Below are 18,356 nucleotides of genomic sequence, written 5' to 3'. Positions count from 1 at the left end.
CACAAAAAAGAAAGCTAAAAAACAATCATACAAAAACTAGATAAAGGAAACTTTATAATTACAATGAACACAAATGAATACATCCAAAAAATGAAGAACATACTATCAGACACTAACAAATTTAAACCAATACACACAAATCTAAGACACACGAAACGCAACTAAACAAAATACTACTAAAAATGAAAAAAGCCAACACAATTTCACAAACACTTTATTCCTACCTACGCAAAACCGACTCACGCACACCACAAACATATAGCATCCGCAAACCTCATAAACCAGATTGTCCATTACGACCAATAATGTCCACATATGAATCATTTAATTACAATCTTGGTAATCTTAAATACATGGTATGGGCATTCTCCAAATATGTAACATCAGCCAGCCCATTCATCAAAGACTTAATTTCAAGTCTAATCTAATCAACCTAATCATAAAGTCTTAATGGCCAGTTTTGATGTTATATCCCTCTTTACAGAAGTTCCAACTGCTGAAGACTGCAAGAGCACCTTGAAACTCTATATCCAAAACCCTAGCCCATCTATAGACATTCAGCAACCAATTAGCAACCCTCATAGAATTCACCAAGATAAAGACAAACTTCATGTTCAACAACCACAACTACATACAAACAAATGGCCTAAGCATGAGCAACCCAGTATCACCAGTTATAGCCAATAGTTTTATGACACAAGTTGAAACACAGCATTACATCCACCACTATACTGGTACAGACATGTAGATGTCACAGTTGCAGGATTCACATCTATAGAACACACTTAATTTCTCAATCACATTAACAATATACATCCCAACATCAACTTCACATGTGAACAAGAAGAAAGCAATCAAATATCATTTCTTAACCTCAAAATTACAAGAACCGATACACAATTTAAAACAGAAATCCACCGAAAAATCATACATACTATACATTTCTTGGGACTCAGCACATGAAACAAAACAAAAACACAACATATTAAGAAATCAAATAAACACAGCCATAAAACTATGCTCACCAGATAAAATTAATGATGAATTAAACAAAATAAAACAATACTTCACCAACATCAATAAGTTTCCTCCATGAATCAAAAAATCACGAAACCATATACTGTTGCATACCATATATTCCCGACATCAGTAGATAAATAACCAACATTTGGCAAAAACTAGTAACAAAATATAACATTCCACTTAATACCAAATTTATTCAAAAACCAGGCACAAAACTGAGGTCTATACTATGTAGAAACTACACTGACAAACACCACACCAACATTATTTGTAAAATACAATGTGATAACTGCAACGACTTCTATGTTGGAGAAACAAGTAGAAAAATGGAAACCAGATTCAAAGAATATAAAAAGTCACCTTCACACGTTTTCAAACACTGCAAGTCAAATAAACACAACATAACCATAGAAAACACCCAAATACTAAATAAAGAAACAAACATAAACAAATGCAAAATTAAAGAAGCCTTACTTATACAACAACTTAAACCAAAAATAAACCAATATAAAGGAACGCCTTTATACCTATATTAAAAATAATATAATAAATAATAATAATAAAATAAATAACATAAAATTATATATTCAAACATCTAAGCACACCCTCTACATTCTGACACTCAGTTACACAACCCCTTTCAATCATGTGGTCAGCTTCCGGTCAGTTACCTTTTCCTTTCTTTGTGAACCTGATGATAACCAAAGAAGGTCGAAACATTGTTTGCTCCTCTATATAAAAAAATTTCTCAATTCAAACGAGCCATTTTACACATCTTTTCTCTACAAGTGAGTGACATCACTGATCAATATCTTTTCCTATTCTCATCACATACATTCCTGTATGAAAACAAGGTGGTTGATGCCTCAGGTTCTCTACGGTTATGTCAGTGGTTGTCTAGCAATCCCTACTGTGACACGGGAAACAGTTGTGGCTGCAGTCACTAACTGAATATTAGATCGTATATATTTCAAACATGTTAGAGCTAGAATCTTATGTGAAGCCAACTTGCTCCTATTGTCTGACATCTACTTGCAAGGGGTCCAGCAGGGACTCATGCTTCTAGTCCTTAAAATAAAGGCTAAATTTGACAAATTACAGGTTGAAAGTAATAGAAATAGGCTACATCCAACAAAATGTCTCTTGTGATGGTGTTATAACTTAGTAAGATTTAACCAAATAATTCTTTTCCACTTTCTGTCTAACAACTGAAGGTATCTTGTGTTACTTTGTAACTATGAAAACTCATAATGAATGTTTGCTTGAGACTATGTGTATGACAGTTAAAACTAGTGACCTGAATTTTAGATTTTAAAGAAAGAGCAAAAACTGTATTTCTAACACATTAAAAGATTGTCTTTTATGGCTATTATAGAGTAATTATGGATATTTTAAGGTTAGCTGGGATGATTTCATTTGTGTGGTCACTCTTCATGTTAGCAATATATTCAAATTCTTTCTCTGTTAGCCATAATTTGTAAACAATTTGGGGTACAAAGAAATTTCTAATGGTTTTGTCCTACAGTGAACAATCCCAAGTTAGTATGGTTTAGTCCTACAGTGAACAATCCCAAGTAAGTATGGTTTAGTCATACAGTGAACAATCCCAAGTTAGTATGGTTTTGTCCTACAGTGAACAATCCCAAGTAAGTATGGTTTAGTCCTACAGTGAACAATCCCAAGTTAGTATGGTTTTGTCCTACAGTGAACAATCCCAAGTTAGTATGGTTTTGTCCTACAGTGAACAATCCCAACTAAGTATGGTTTAGTCCTACAGTGAACAATCCGAAGTAAGTATGGTTTAGTTCTACAGTGAATAATCCCAAGTAAGTATGGTTTTGTCCTACAGTGAACAATCCGAAGTAAGTATGGTTTTGTCCTACAATGAACAATCCCAAGTAAGTATGGTTTTGTCCTACAATGAACAATCCCAAGTAAGTATGGTTTTGTCCTACAATGAACAATCCCAAGTAAGTATGGTTTTGTCCTACAGTGAAAAATTCCAAGTAAGTAAAAGCTGTCAGACTAATCACCAAATATTCTGTCAGCACAATTGTTACAACTTCTGTAGGAAAGATTACATACACTCTTTACTAAATCTGTTCCATCTTGTTATTTCACACTACAACAAACTAGGGTAAAACCCCTGCTTACCAGAGATAATCTACTGTTATTAAGACGTTTAACTATTTGATACAAGTAAATAAATCCTTGAAATATTACATTCTTGTAATGAGTAATTCAGAGGATAAAATAACTGCTCCTTGGGTTTTATGTTGTGTGCTGTACAATATGTTCTTTTGTTCAAGAATCATACTAGATGTATTTATATCTGAATAAATAAATTACTATGTTAAAATAGTGTTTTATTGTGAGTTTGTGGCCTTCTTATTGAAGACTTTATTGGACAATTAAACCAGCTGACCAATAAAAGTTCTGGCAAGATGAAAGCTTGTAATAAAAACACATTTTGATACAGTAAATATCCACAGCATTTAATAAAATATGTTTCTCTTTTTCCTTTTACTGGTTAAGTCATTTAGTCAAAATGCTAAGTGAATAACTTAATACCATCACAGTTATATTTAATTTATTATTAACTCTAGAAGCTAAACTACATTTAGATATAATTAATTATAAATTCTAGAAGCTAAACTACATTTAGATATAATTAATTATAAATTCTAGAAGCTAAACTACATTTAGATATAATTAATTATGAATTCTAGAAGCTAAACTACATTTAGATATAATTAATTATAAGTTCTAGAAGCTAAACTACATTTAGACATAATTAATTATAAGTTCTAGAAGCTAAACTACATTTAGACATAATTAATTATAAGTTCTAGAAGCTAAACTACATTTAGACATAATTAATTACACATTCTAAAAGCTAAACTACATTTAGATATAATTAATGATAAGTTCTAGAAGCAAAACTACATTTAGATATAATTAATTACACATTCTAGAAGCTAAACTACATTTAGACATAATTAATTACACATTCTAAAAGCTAAACTGCATTTAGACATAATTAATTACACATTCTAAAAGCTAAACTACATTTAGACATAATTAATTACACATTCTAAAAGCTAAACTACATTTAGACATAATTAATTACACATTCTAAAAGCAAAACTACATTTAGAGATAATTAATTATAAGTTCTAGAAGCTAAACTACATTTAGACATAATTAATTACACATTCTAGAAGCTAAACTACATTTAGATATAATTAATTATAAGTTCTAGAAGCAAAACTACATTTAGATATAATTAATTGTAAGTTCTAGAAGCTAAACTACATTTAGATATAATTAATTATAAGTTCTAGAAGCTAAACTACATTTAGACATAATTAATTATAAGTTCTAGAAGCTAAACTACATTTAGACATAATTAATTACACATTCTAAAAGCTAAACTACATTTAGATATAATTAATGATAAGTTCTAGAAGCTAAACTACATTTAGACATAATTAATTACACATTCTAGAAGCTAAACTACATTTAGACATAATTAATTACACATTCTAAAAGCTAAACTACATTTAGACATAATTACTTACACATTCTAAAAGCTAAACTACATTTAGACATAATTAATTACACATTCTAAAAGCTAAACTACATTTAGACATAATTAATTACACATTCTAAAAGCAAAACTACATTTAGACATAATTAATTATAAGTTCTAGAAGCTAAACTACATTTAGACATAATTAATTACACATTCTAGAAGCTAAACTACATTTAGATATAATTAATTGTAAGTTCTAGAAGCTAAACTACATTTAGATATAATTAATTATAAGTTCTAGAAGCTAAACTACATTTAGACATAATTAATTATAAGTTCTAGAAGCTAAACTACATTTAGACATAATTAATTACACATTCTAAAAGCTAAACTACATTTAGACATAATTAATTACACATTCTAGAAGCTAAACCACATTTAGACATAATTAATTACACATTCTAAAAGCTAAACTACATTTAGATATAATTAATTACACATTCTAAAAGCTAAACTACATTTAGATATAATTAATTACACATTCTAAAAGCTAACCTACATTTAGACATAATTAATTACACATTCTAAAAGCAAAACTACATTTAGACATAATTAATTATAAGTTCTAGAAGCTAAACTACATTTAGACATAATTAATTACACATTCTAAAAGCTAAACTACATTTAGATATAATTAATTGTAAGTTCTAGAAGCTAAACTACATTTAGATATAATTAATTGTAAGTTCTAGAAGCTAAACTACATTTAGATATAATTAATTGTAAGTTCTAGAAGCTAAACTACATTTAGATATAATTTGTTTTTTAAAACTGAATTGTAGCTGCCGTGCCATCACAAAGTGAAGCTTACGTGGTTTAGACATTGGACGACGAGTGATGTTTGTTCTTGCTATCAATCCTTCCAAACTGATGTTACTAACATCTAACTCTGGATGTTTCTAGATAAAACAAAATATATGTTTATACAACAACAGTAATACAGAAAACTGTGTAATGTTTAACTTAAAATACCTTGTTATCATTTTACAAATTAATTAATTAGTTTAACTTACTTTAAGTACTCATTTACATTTTTCTCTTTGATAAAATTTCATACTAATATTTCTCCACTAACATAGAGGGTGGTACCATCTATACCAGGGGTTCCCAACCTTTTGGCACTCACGACTTGAAAATGTAATTGATGAAATAAAATTAATCTTATCCCAAGCTACTTCTAACAAGGCTACGCGACTCCCCTGCCAAGGCTGCGCGACCCCCCAAGGGGTCACAACCCATCGGTTGGGAACCCCTGATCTATACTTTATACAGGTTACTACTTGTAAAAGTTCTTACAATATGCATGAAATATAGCATCATCAAGATAGAAACAGTGGTCCATCTAAGCATCCACTACCATGATTTTATAATGAAATAAAAACAAATTATTACAATAGGACATGATGAGGTGTTCTAGTCTTTCAATAACATTTCTACAAATATAAAAACCACAAAAGCTATGTTTTACTTCAAAACTAAATTCATTAACACATGAGCTAATTCCACTGCAGTAGGTTTCAAAAATTTCATTACTTCTTTATGTCTGTTCATGTTCAATTGTATTTATTAATATTAATCAACTTGTTCACATTTACCAACTATTATTTGTAATCTAGTAGACACATCTGGTTTTACAAATGTTAATTATAACTGACCTCACTTAAGTTTTTGTAATGTCTAACCTTTAAAAGATGTGAAAAAATCTAACTTCCATCACAGTGATGTAAAGAAATAAAGCAACATCCTAAACAAACGGATATTGAAAACTATTAAAAGATCAACACTTACCATTAGAATAAAAAAATAATAAAGATCAACACTTACCATTAGAATAAAAAAATAATAAAGATCAACACCACCCATTAGAATAAAAAAATAATAAAGATCAACACTTACCATTAGAATAAAAAATAATAAAGATCAACACTTACCATTACAATAAAAAAATAATAAAGATCAACACTTACCATTACAATAAAAAAATAATAAAGATCAACACTTAACATTAGAATAAAAAAATAATCCTATTCTGTAATTAGAAACTTTAATTTTACTGCTCTGGATTTTGCTTCAAGGCTTGGTTGTCTTAGTTTGTGATACAACAAACCTTACAATTACAAGTTATATAGATATGCTTTCACATACACAAACATATTAATGCTAGCAATATAAACCATTCAATATGCTTCACAAGAATGTTAGAACATTCTATATGAATAAAACAATTATATAAACAAATTATACTAAACGAATAATATGATATGTTATAACATTGTATGATATATAAATAAAACTGATTTATATAATAAACAAATTATAATAAATGATGAAAAAAGGATATGTTATAACATTCTATATAAATAAAACTAAATTAGATAAAAACAAATTATAGTAAGTCATGAAGAATAGAATATGTTAGAACATTCTATATAAATAAAACTAAATTAGATAAAAACAAATTATAGTAAGACATGAAGAATAGAATATGTTAGAACATTCTATATACATAAAACTGAATTACATAATAAATTATAGTAAATGATGAATAATAGGATATGTTAGAGCATTCTATATAATTAAAAATGAATTACAGTAAATTATAGTAAATGATAAAGAATAGGATATGCTAGAACATTCTATATAAATAAAAATGAATTACACAAACAAAGGAGAGTAAATGATGAATAATAGGCTATGTTAGAACAATCTATATAAATAAAACTCAATTACATAATAAATTATAGTAAATGATGAATAATAGGCTATGTTAGAACATTCTGTATAAATAAAACACAATTACATAATATATTATAGTAAATGATGAATAATAGGCTATGTTAGAACATTCTATATAAATAAAACAATTACATAATATATTATAGTAAATGATGAATAATAGGCTATGTTAGAACATTCTATATAAATAAAACTCAATTACATAATATATTATAGTAAATGATGAATAATAGGCTATGTTAGAACATTCTATATAAATAAAACTCAATTACATAATAAATTATAGTAAATGATGAATAATAGGCTATGTTAGAACATTCTGTATAAATAAAACTGAATTGCATAAAAAACAAATTATAATAAGTTATGAATAATAGGATGTGGTGTGTGTGTATATATATATATTCAAGTATTTGAAAACTTAAATATTCTATTCACAATATTATTTCTGTTCATATTTACAAAATCCACCATATGTATACTTTGATTCTTAAAGCAGACCACTCATACTGAGTTGGTTGAGAAATGGATGTCAACTGCCTATTAGAAAAACACTTGTATAAATATATATAGATGACTACATACAATCTAGTTATGTGGCTTAAGCCTAAAGAAGGATGTTTTGTGATCTTTAGTTGAAGGTACAACAGGCTTTATATAGTATCCATACTGATTTAGATGGACATGCTTTGATTGGTTGTTCCTTGTAGTGATTGTTGGATGGATTGAGCATGAATTCAACTAATGATATTCATCAGTTTCTGACTTCTGGGCCCAAGTTTCTTTTTAATAAAGGTTTTACTGTGTTTTACTCTCCTTGTTTTCCAAAACCTGTCCAAATTGATGATTCTAGTTTTCCCCAGTCTATTTTGTGTCCAGTTGACAGAGTACATTCTGCAATGGCTGAATTCTGTGTTGTCTTGTCTTTGTACAGTTACCAGTGCATTGTTCACGTGTTTCTTCTAAGAGGCAACAGTCAATATCATATGTATATTTTAACAAATACATAAAGGTTAAGCCAGATTTTTTAAAATTTCTATAAACATTAGTGACCAGGTAATTGTTATAGCTTTATTTATTCATACAAGGTTTTAATACTATGTACAAACTATGTGATAAAACTTTATGGAAAGATTTTGTTCAATTTCATACTTTTCTGTCCAGTTCTCTCGTCTTATGCTTCACAATCATCTCTCTGTATCTTTCTTCAGTCATTTCACACGTTGCTAGTGAACGACAAATGAATCTCCCAGAACCTAAAAACAAGGTTTACTATTTTCTATTTATGTTTAACAAAACTAAAAACTTAATAAATAGGTTTAAACACATTCAGTTCTTATGTACACTCACTACTTATGATGATAATTATTAATTCAATATTCAACACTTATTTTCAAAAACATTACCATTATTTGTAAACTAAAATAATACAACTTATCTCTTGGTATGTATTGAGGAAAGAGATGAGCACATAAAAGATATAAATTTTGAAGTTACCTGAAACAAAACCTTTTAAGGTATTTATAACTAATACAAACATTTACAAGTAAACTAGATAGTAATGTCTATTTACATTAATCTAAAAAACATGTAGAAATAGTTAAAGTTTATACACAAAGATTTGACCCAGTGCATGTAAAGCTGAAAACAGTAGCTAATTAGGATCTTTCCAGGATGAACCATCCCATGTTGACTAAAAATAACAAAATCAAGGATGTTGCTTCCAATGTAATCCCAGAAGTGAAACACTGTACAGAATATAATACTAAATTTGACAGTCAGGATCCACCTTGGTTATGTTTTCCTTGTGAATTATGGGCAGATCATTCTTATGCAAAATTGTTACCTGATACAACAGTTATACACTGTTGTTTGTGATACCTTGGAATTGTTGATACAACAGTTATACACTGTTGTTTGTGACACCTTGGAATTGTTGATACAACAGTTATACACTGTTGTTTGTCACACCTTGGAATTGTCGATACAACAGCTATACACTGTTTATGATAACTTGGAATTGTTGATACAACAGCTATACACTGTTTATGACACCTTGGAATTGTTGATACAACAGCTATACACTGTTTATGACACCTTGGAATTGTTGATACAACAGTTATACACTGTTTATGATAACTTGGAATTGTTGAAGATGTTGCCAACAGATCATCAAAAGTCCACAATATGGAGGCTTGGAAAGATTTGTTTATAGAAAAAATGTACAAGTGGAAACAAAGAATAAACACCTTTACTCACCTAAAGAAAATTTTTGTATCTTTCTTCAACACTTTCTAAAATACAGTGCACAATAATCAGAGTTATGGCTGCTAAGACAGTATTAATCTGAGCTTCACTCAAGATGAACTGGATTGTCTTGATACCAAATTCTTTTTAGAGTTCTGTGTAATACTCTACAATCCAATGTCACTTATGTCAATACTCATATTATTTAGGTTCAAAACAGATGAACACAGAGCTAATACCAGCCTGTACAAAACTTGTACCACCTCTTTAGCTAGAATATTACACACACGAGAGAAGTGGTGACACAGCAATCTGCCCAAGCAAGTAAAAATCCCATTCTCTTCACTGGCTACTGTGATATATAACCCTAATCGTGTACAAATCAAGTTCTCTTCACTGGCTACTGTGATATATAACCCTAGTCCTGTACAAGTCATGTTCTCTTCACTGACTACTGTGTAATGTAACCCTAGTTGTGAAACAAGTCATGTTTTCTTCACTGGCTACTGTGTTATACAACCCTAGTCCTGTACAAGTCATGTTCACTTCACTGGCTACTATGTTACACAACCCTAGTCCTGTACAAGTCATGTTCACTTCACTGGCTACTGTGATATATAGCCCTAGTCCTGTACAAGTCATGTTCTCTTCACTGACTACTGTATAATGTAACCCTAGTTGTGAAACAAGTCATGTTTTCTTCACTGGCTACTGTGATATATAACCCTAGTCCTGTACAAGTCATGTTCTCTTCACTGGTTACTGTGAAATATAGCCCTAGTCCTGTACAAGTCGTGTTCTCTTCACTGGCTACTGTGAAATATAACCCTAGTCCTGTACAAGTCATGTTCTCTTCACTGGCTACTGTGTAATATAGCCCTAGTCCTGTACAAGTTGTGTTGTCTTCACTGGCTACTGTGTAATATAACCCTAGTCCTGTACAAGTCATGTTCTCTTCACTGGCTACTGTGAAATATAGCCCTAGTCCTGTACAAGTCGTGTTCTCTTCACTGGCTACTGTGAAATATAACCCTAGTCCTGTACAAGTCATGTTCTCTTCACTGGCTACTGTGTAATATAACCTTAGTCCTGTACAAGTCATGTTCTCTTCACTGGCTACTGTGAAATATAACCCTAGTCCTGTGCAAGTCATGTTCTCTTCACTGGCTACTGTGTAATATAACCTTAGTCCTGTACAAGTTATGTTCTCTTTACTGGCTACTGTAAAATATAACCCTAGTCCTGTTTTTAAAGATACAATTAAATGCAGCAAGCCTTTTTTCCCCATAAATTAGAAAAAACCCAAAAAACTTGAAAATATATTCCTGTTCTACACTGTCTTTAGGCACAAGTAAAGTAATGAAAGTTCTTTATATGTGAATGAGAAAAAAACCTGTGAAACACATTGAGTGAAGTAATACACAAAAACTATTCATCAAGCTCTAATGCCTATCTAACAATGTACACTTCTTGAAACTCAAGTGGAAACTGATGCTGTTGAGCATCTGTTTCTATTGAATATCAGAAGATCATAACAAAACTGAAGAGACTCTGTTCAGGTACATTCTCTTGTTTAGAGAAACTGAAGATAAAACAGACACTGAGAAGTTCATTGTCTCAAACTACTCTCCATACCAAAATAACCCGAATCTTGACTATGTGGATTATCAGAGAAAACATATGACAGGAAAAAGATTAAGTGAGAAGCAAGACAATGTATTCTGTGATTTTACAAAAGAAATGTTCAGAAATACTGAACAAATAGTGTGTGTTAGGATGGCTGAAACAGGGTAGAAAGACTATATAAGCAAAATAGTCTCAAACTGAATGAATTGTATGTTAACTACAAGAAGAATTTGGGATTTTCTAGCCTGGTATTGTTGAGAGCTCCTAAGTTTATTTCTTTAAGTCTACAAAGACACATCTGCCACTGTTGACGATATTTTCTTTCCAAATTCCTGCATCATTACTAATTCCCTAGAACAGTAGACGATTATTTCTTCTAAACCAAATTTTTCACTCAAGTAAGCAACAATAAAAAACCCTTTATGAAAAAACATCACTAGTTCAGTGAGTGCTATGTTATACAATATGAAAAACAGAACAATTTCATGAGTTTCTGTTAAAGTGAAATCAATTTGGATTGTTATTAAAACTTTTCATACCAAAAGCCTTTGTGGTGATATCTATGAAACAGTAAGGACTAAAAGCTGTAAAAACATGTTTGAAGCATTACACAATAGCCAAACTTTTAATTCATTAGATGCAACCAGTTCTTAAAAATAAACATAATATTATTCTTTAGCGTACTTCATGTTTGTATTTTTATTCTAACATTGAGATAACAAGAAAGTTTACATTTTACATTTACTCACCATTTACATGTGTTTGGAAAAAAAAAAGTGAATCAGTGCTTGTGCAGTTTGTAGTTATTAATTAATTGTGGGAATATTTTTAATTGTTTATTATGTATGATTCAACTTGTGGCCTTACAGAATGCTGGCTGTTATTAGATGTGTTTCTAGAAATATATGCTCTAGATTCAAGACTTATCAGAGCTGTGGATACTTGAGCCAATTGTTATGGTCGACAATTTACAGATCTTTAGATTCAAGACTTACCAGAGTTGTGGATACCTGAGCCAGTTGCTATGGTTGACACAACTCTATGCATGTCAGGATTAAGAGCTGCTTCTAGGTTATGAAGTTGTTTCTTGTGCTTCTTTGTCAACTTGAGTGGGCTTCCTTCTGAAACACAAACACAAAAGTCAAATACTTTCACTGCATTACATGTACACATTCACTGGGTATTTTGTTATAAACCTCATACATTTATAAAACACATAAAACAGTGTACACCTGACAAATGCAGAGATGCCATCATATCATAGTCTCTAAGACAATGGGTAAAAAGAATATCACTTACTTTCAAAGGTTATGTCCAGCAGAAATGTCTTTGTCATAAACATCGTCTTTGATTATCAAAAGTTTATCAAGTTGTGAAAAAAAAAATACTAGGGAAGAGTCTGAGTGACGATAATGATATACACACTATCAGCTAGTACTAGGGAAGAGTCTGAGTGAGGATAATGATATACACACTATCAGCTGGTACTAGGGAACAAGAGTCTGAGTGAGGATAATGATATACACACTATCAGCTAGTACAAGGGAACAAGAGTCTGAGTGAGGATAATGATAAACACTATCAGCTAGTACTGGGGAAGAGTCTGAGTGAGGATAATGATATACACACTATCAGCTAGTACTAGAGAACAAGAGTCTGACTGAGGATAATGATAAACACTATCAGCTAGTACTAAGGAACAAGAGTCTGAGTGAGGATAATAATATACACACTATCAGCTAGTACTAGGGAACAAGAGTCTGACTGAGGATAATGATATACACACTAACAGCTAGTACTAGGGAAGAGTCTGGGTGAGGATAATGATATACACACTAACAGCTAGTACTAGGGAAGAGTCTGGGTGAGGATAATGATATACACACTAACAGCTAGTACTAGGGAAGAGTCTGGGTGAGGATAATGATATACACACTATCAGCTAGTACTAGAGAACAAGAGTCTGAGGATAATGATAAACACTATCAGCTAGTACTAGGGAACAAGAGTCTGAGTGAGGATAATAATATACACACTATCAGCTAGTACTAGGGAACAAGAGTCTGAGTGAGGATAATGATATACACACTAACAGCTAGTACTAGGGAAGAGTCTGGGTGAGGATAATGATATACACACTAACAGCTAGTACTAGAGAACAAGAGTCTGGGTGAGGATAATAATATACACACTATCAGCTAGTACTAGGGAACAAGAGTCTGAGTGAGGATAATAATATACACACTATCAGCTAGTACTAGGGAACAAGAGTCTGAGTGAGGATAATGATATACACACTAACAGCTAGTACTAGGGAAGAGTCTGGGTGAGGATAATGATATACACACTAACAGCTAGTACTAGAGAACAAGAGTCTGGGTGAGGATAATGATATACACACTATCAGCTAGTACTAGGGAACAAGAGTCTGACTGAGGATAATGATATACACACTATCAGCTAGTACTAGGGAACAAGAGTCTGACTGAGGATAATGATATACACACTATCAAATAGTACTAGGGAAGAGTCTTGGTGAGGATAATGATATACACACTATCAGCTTGTACTAGGGAACAAGAGTCTGACTGAGGATAATGATATACACACTATCAGCTAGTACTAGGAAAGAGTCTGGGTGAGGATAATGATATACACACTATCAGCTAGTACTAGGAAAGAGTCTGGGTGAGGATAATGATATACACACTATCAGCTAGTACTAGGAAAGAGTCTGGGTGAGGATAATGATATACACACTATCAGCTAGTGGTAAATTAAAATACTATTAAACAGTATTCTAAAAAGGAATTGGAATCTCGATGTTGAACATGATTTTAACAGGGACCATATTTAATGGCAACAATATAATGCAAAGGGTATTATGTAAATTGTAATATTTACATTGATAAAATAACTAAAAACAGCTACTTCAGATGTAGTCTCTGTGGTGTTTAGACCACAAAATATATTTCATGAATGAATGTAAATGTATGGCAAATGCACCTGACTTCGTTGTTTTGATGTGCCAAGTTGATAAGTGTAATACAAAGATAAAGGGTTAACTTTCTAGCGAAAGATGATGAATTAATCAGTAACTATTAAATATGAATAGTACATAGTGTATTTGAATACAATTTCTTATGTACATCTCAGTGTTATATTCCTATTCTGATGAACAATAAATAATGCATACAGTGCAATATTCCTATTCTGCCATTTACATGGCAAACTTAAGTATAACTGCTTCAGATAATGTCAAGATTTGTAGGACAACATTATCCTCTTGTGATAACATGTTGATCATCCAACAAAAGTTTATTATTATTTTAATCTTCAGAAATTAGGGTTGTATAAAAAATAATGACTAGATTTAGTAAGATTGGAGACTTAAAATAGTAGGTATAAGCTTTAATTTAGATTTTAGTAGTGTAATGTGTGGTATAATGGTAGATTAGGCTTAGTACATGTGAGGATTCTTTAGACATAGTTAGAAATCAAGCTGCAGTGAGACTAAGAGACAAAATAAACGTGTTTTATTTAATAAATACTGAGTAAAAACTAGTCAAACTGTCAAACTTAGACTTAACAGTTTTAACAGCAGTCTACTGGTATTTAATCATAATACTGAGTGTTTATTTTAATTCTCTAAATAATACCATGGTTAAGACTCGTTTAGGGTTAAGCATTCTGTTTGTTTAGTGCAATGAATGGGTTTTACTTGGGAATGCTGGACTTCTAGTTTTGCTAGGGTTAAATGCTAGGCTAAAATTAATATGTAAGGATGAGCCAGTTAGCTAGTTGCACTTGTGGAATCAGTTCAGTAGAAGTGAAGATTTTTTTTTTTTAATTGTTGGTTTACACTTAAGTAGGAAAAGGCCTAGAATGTTTGCAAGGGCCATTAACTTGGCTATAAGGAAGGTTGAAAACTAGGACTAGCATAATGGAGGCAAGCTGGTTGGTTTGGCTTAGCCATTGGAGCTGACTAATACTACCAGTAAAACAATTATTTAATTAAGGAACAGAGTGGTTGAGGGAAGCAAACAAGTCAAGGTATTTACAGTTAAAGTAATGAATCTGACTCTGAGATTCAAAAATAAGCACTTTTAATATGCTTTCTAAATATCACATTTACAATCAATGCTGCATACTTTGGTTACACTTATAAAACTCTTAGTATAAATCAGCAAACATTCTTTAAGAATACTTTCCATGACATCAATGCAACTGTATTTTACTATGTTATCTGATACTGGGAATAATGACAATAAGTTAGTTAGAGATTTTAGGTGAGAAACTTTTGAAGAGCTCACAACTGTAGTTGTCATGACTGTCTTAGGCTCAGGAAGAACCTCTTGAACTCATGAGAGAACTGTTTTCAGCATTAAAAGGCAAGTTTTTATTCAAAGTCTCTCTTGTATTCTTATGAATTTCCAAATAGTACACACAACTACCTGCAAGTGGTTCTCATACTTAATTGGTTATTTTTCCTCGATTGCTTTGCAATACTCAACAACAAAAACAAAACTGTTTATTCGTTGATTGAAGATAGAATCGGACAAATGTCAACCTTCTCCCTTGTCACATTCTTGTCACAAATACTTCTTCAAAGCTCTGACTCACTTCTTTTTTGGCAGTTTTGTGCATAATAATCATAAATCTTCTCGTAGTTTTGCTGATGCTGTACCGACTCAAAGCTGTCGGGAAACATTCTCAATTCTGCCTTTTTAATGAGGTTTTTGTAACTTTTTCATGGTGTTAGCTTGTAGTTAGTATAAACATACAAGCAGAAAGTTTCTCAACACGTTTCTCTTCTTAGATTGTCATCATTATATAACCATTTTTTATACTTCTGTGAACATGCATCACGTTTCTTCTTAATACACATAATTAGTCAATAGTTGAAGCATTCGAAATGCCTCAAAATGCTTCACTAGGTAATGGAAAGAAACTGAGATGTAGAAAATTTAGTGTAGGAAATGATAGCTAGGTTTAGCTACATTATTAACTACTACTTTTTTTTTTAGTTTTTATTAACAAAGACTTGAGCAGTATTCTTCATCTTGTACAGTTGACAGATGAAAACAAAGCTAAACAAGACAGTTGCATAAGTTCCGAGCTTGTTAAAATAAAGTTGCAAAATTTAAAGAATAATAAGGCTCCTGGACCAAATAATAATTCTCCAGTGATTTTAAAGCAGGTCAAAGATTGGATAGGTGAGCCACATGGCACAATTTTTTTTTTAATTTATTGAATAGTGAACAATTGCCAGCATATTGGAAATTAGCTAATGTCACTCCTATCTTTCAGGGAGGTAACAGAGGCCGTTTCATAATTATAAGACTATTTGTCTTAATCATTTGTGGAAAATGTTTAAGAAAGTCTCATAAAAATACTTTACAAAGTTATTAAACTAAGTTTATAATTTTATTGGATAATCAACATGTTTTCACTAAGAGAAAATCTTATGTTACAAATCTTTGAAAATATTACTGTTTATACAGATGAGAAGGCCATATCTGGATTTTAACAGAGCATTTGACAAGGTACTACATAAAAGGCTTGTAAAAAAATTGCCTCTATAGGTGTGGGGAATAAGTTAGGAAATTGGTTTGATGGAAGAAAACATATGGTTGTTACAAATGGATTTCAGTCAAACTGGACTATTGTCACAAATGGTGTACCTTAGGGTTCAGTCTTGGGACCATTGCTCTTTTATTTAATCAGTAATGTGGATGAAGGAATGGTCAATAAATTACTTAAATTTACAGATAGTATTAAGGTCTGGATGTTGCTGGTTGTGAATAGGATGCTGCAGCTTTACCAAAGGATATAGATCATATAGTGAGTTTGGTAAATAAATAGCAGATGGGTTTTAATTATAATGTAAGATAATGTATGTGGGTTATAATAATTTGAATTATAAGTGTAATTTGGTGGGAATAGCCTTAACAGTGTCATGAAAGAAAGAATCTTGGTGTAATGGTTGATCAGTTTAAGTCATTCAAGCTGCATGTTGTTACTAGAGGCAAATAGGATTTTAGGTTATATTTACAGAATAAATCAAATTACTTTTTTCTTTTTATAATGGCTTGAAATTGTAATATAACATGACATATATAATATAACATGACATATATAATATAACATGACATTTGTTTATCACAAGTTTAAACTCATAACATTTTTTACACTTATATTTCATTGTCCTTTGAACTCTATCTGCTATTCACACCTTTATCAGCTGGACATCACTTGGGAAACATTCAGCTTAAATTACCCATGAGCTGCTTGTGAGCATGAAACTATTATTATTATTGTTTTACCCAATTTACAAAAAAGTTTCCTATTTTTACATTTTAATTACCTTTTTAGTAAATACAACAATAAATTATTGTAATGAATAACAAGACAAATGTACTTACCTGCATTGTTTGTTTTTTTGCTGTTGACTGTTCATGATACTTAATAATATTATACGAAAGGCAGAACTGTATTAAATAATTTTTTTCCATAATTAAATAATGAACCAAAAATATAAAATAATAATGCCAAAATCAAACAATGTTTTATAACTATCAAACTTTTATGGTGCTCTAACTATGTGACAAGAGCCATTTAAAACTCCTAAACTTGTTCATGTGTTCCACATGAGAATCAAGCTTGAAATGAAAGTGAAATTGACAATTCTTTTTACAGAAAACAATTTAATACAATTGGAGAAAACATTGAATTTTTATTGGTTATGAATAACATTGAACATCAAAGAGAACTATTGGTAATACTTGAAAGAAAGGATGTGACAGGTATGAGAAGGAGTCTGATTGTCTATTTCATGGCTCTGTAAATAAAATAAGATGGAAGGCTATGAAATGAAAGGATGTGACAGGTATGAGAAGGAGTCTGATTGTCTATTTCATGGCTCTGTAAATAAAATAAGATGGAAGGCTATGAAAACTATGCCATGCCTGAGCAATGATGGTATAATAAGTAACTCATATTAAATTTCTTACTTCTTGGAGAGGTGCTAAACACATTACAGAAAAAGGTATGCCTAGCCTAGAGAGCAAGTGTCACAATTATCACACTATGGGATTTTTTTTGTTACAGTGCCCTTAAAAGCAAGAAC

The 18,356-nt window shown here is 31.0% G+C and overlaps 1 protein-coding gene across 1 annotated transcript in view; it reads right to left on the bottom strand.

Moving 5' to 3' along the window:
* The window catches only part of LOC143240289 (uncharacterized), an 81,522-nt gene that overhangs the window by 27,544 nt on the left and 35,622 nt on the right, over positions 1 to 18,356 (bottom strand). The window contains exons 8-10 of the mRNA XM_076482500.1: positions 12,223 to 12,348; positions 8,507 to 8,610; positions 5,430 to 5,517 (exon numbers count right to left, since the gene is read on the bottom strand). Of these exons, the coding sequence (XP_076338615.1) occupies positions 5,430 to 5,517; positions 8,507 to 8,610; positions 12,223 to 12,348 (318 nt within the window). The remainder of the gene's footprint in view (positions 1 to 5,429; positions 5,518 to 8,506; positions 8,611 to 12,222; positions 12,349 to 18,356) is intronic.

The sequence above is a fragment of the Tachypleus tridentatus genome, chromosome 13 (assembly GCF_004210375.1).
Source record: "Tachypleus tridentatus isolate NWPU-2018 chromosome 13, ASM421037v1, whole genome shotgun sequence".
NCBI classification, from domain to species: Eukaryota; Metazoa; Arthropoda; class Merostomata; order Xiphosura; family Limulidae; genus Tachypleus; species Tachypleus tridentatus.
This window is presented reverse-complemented; position numbering and strand designations above follow the sequence as displayed.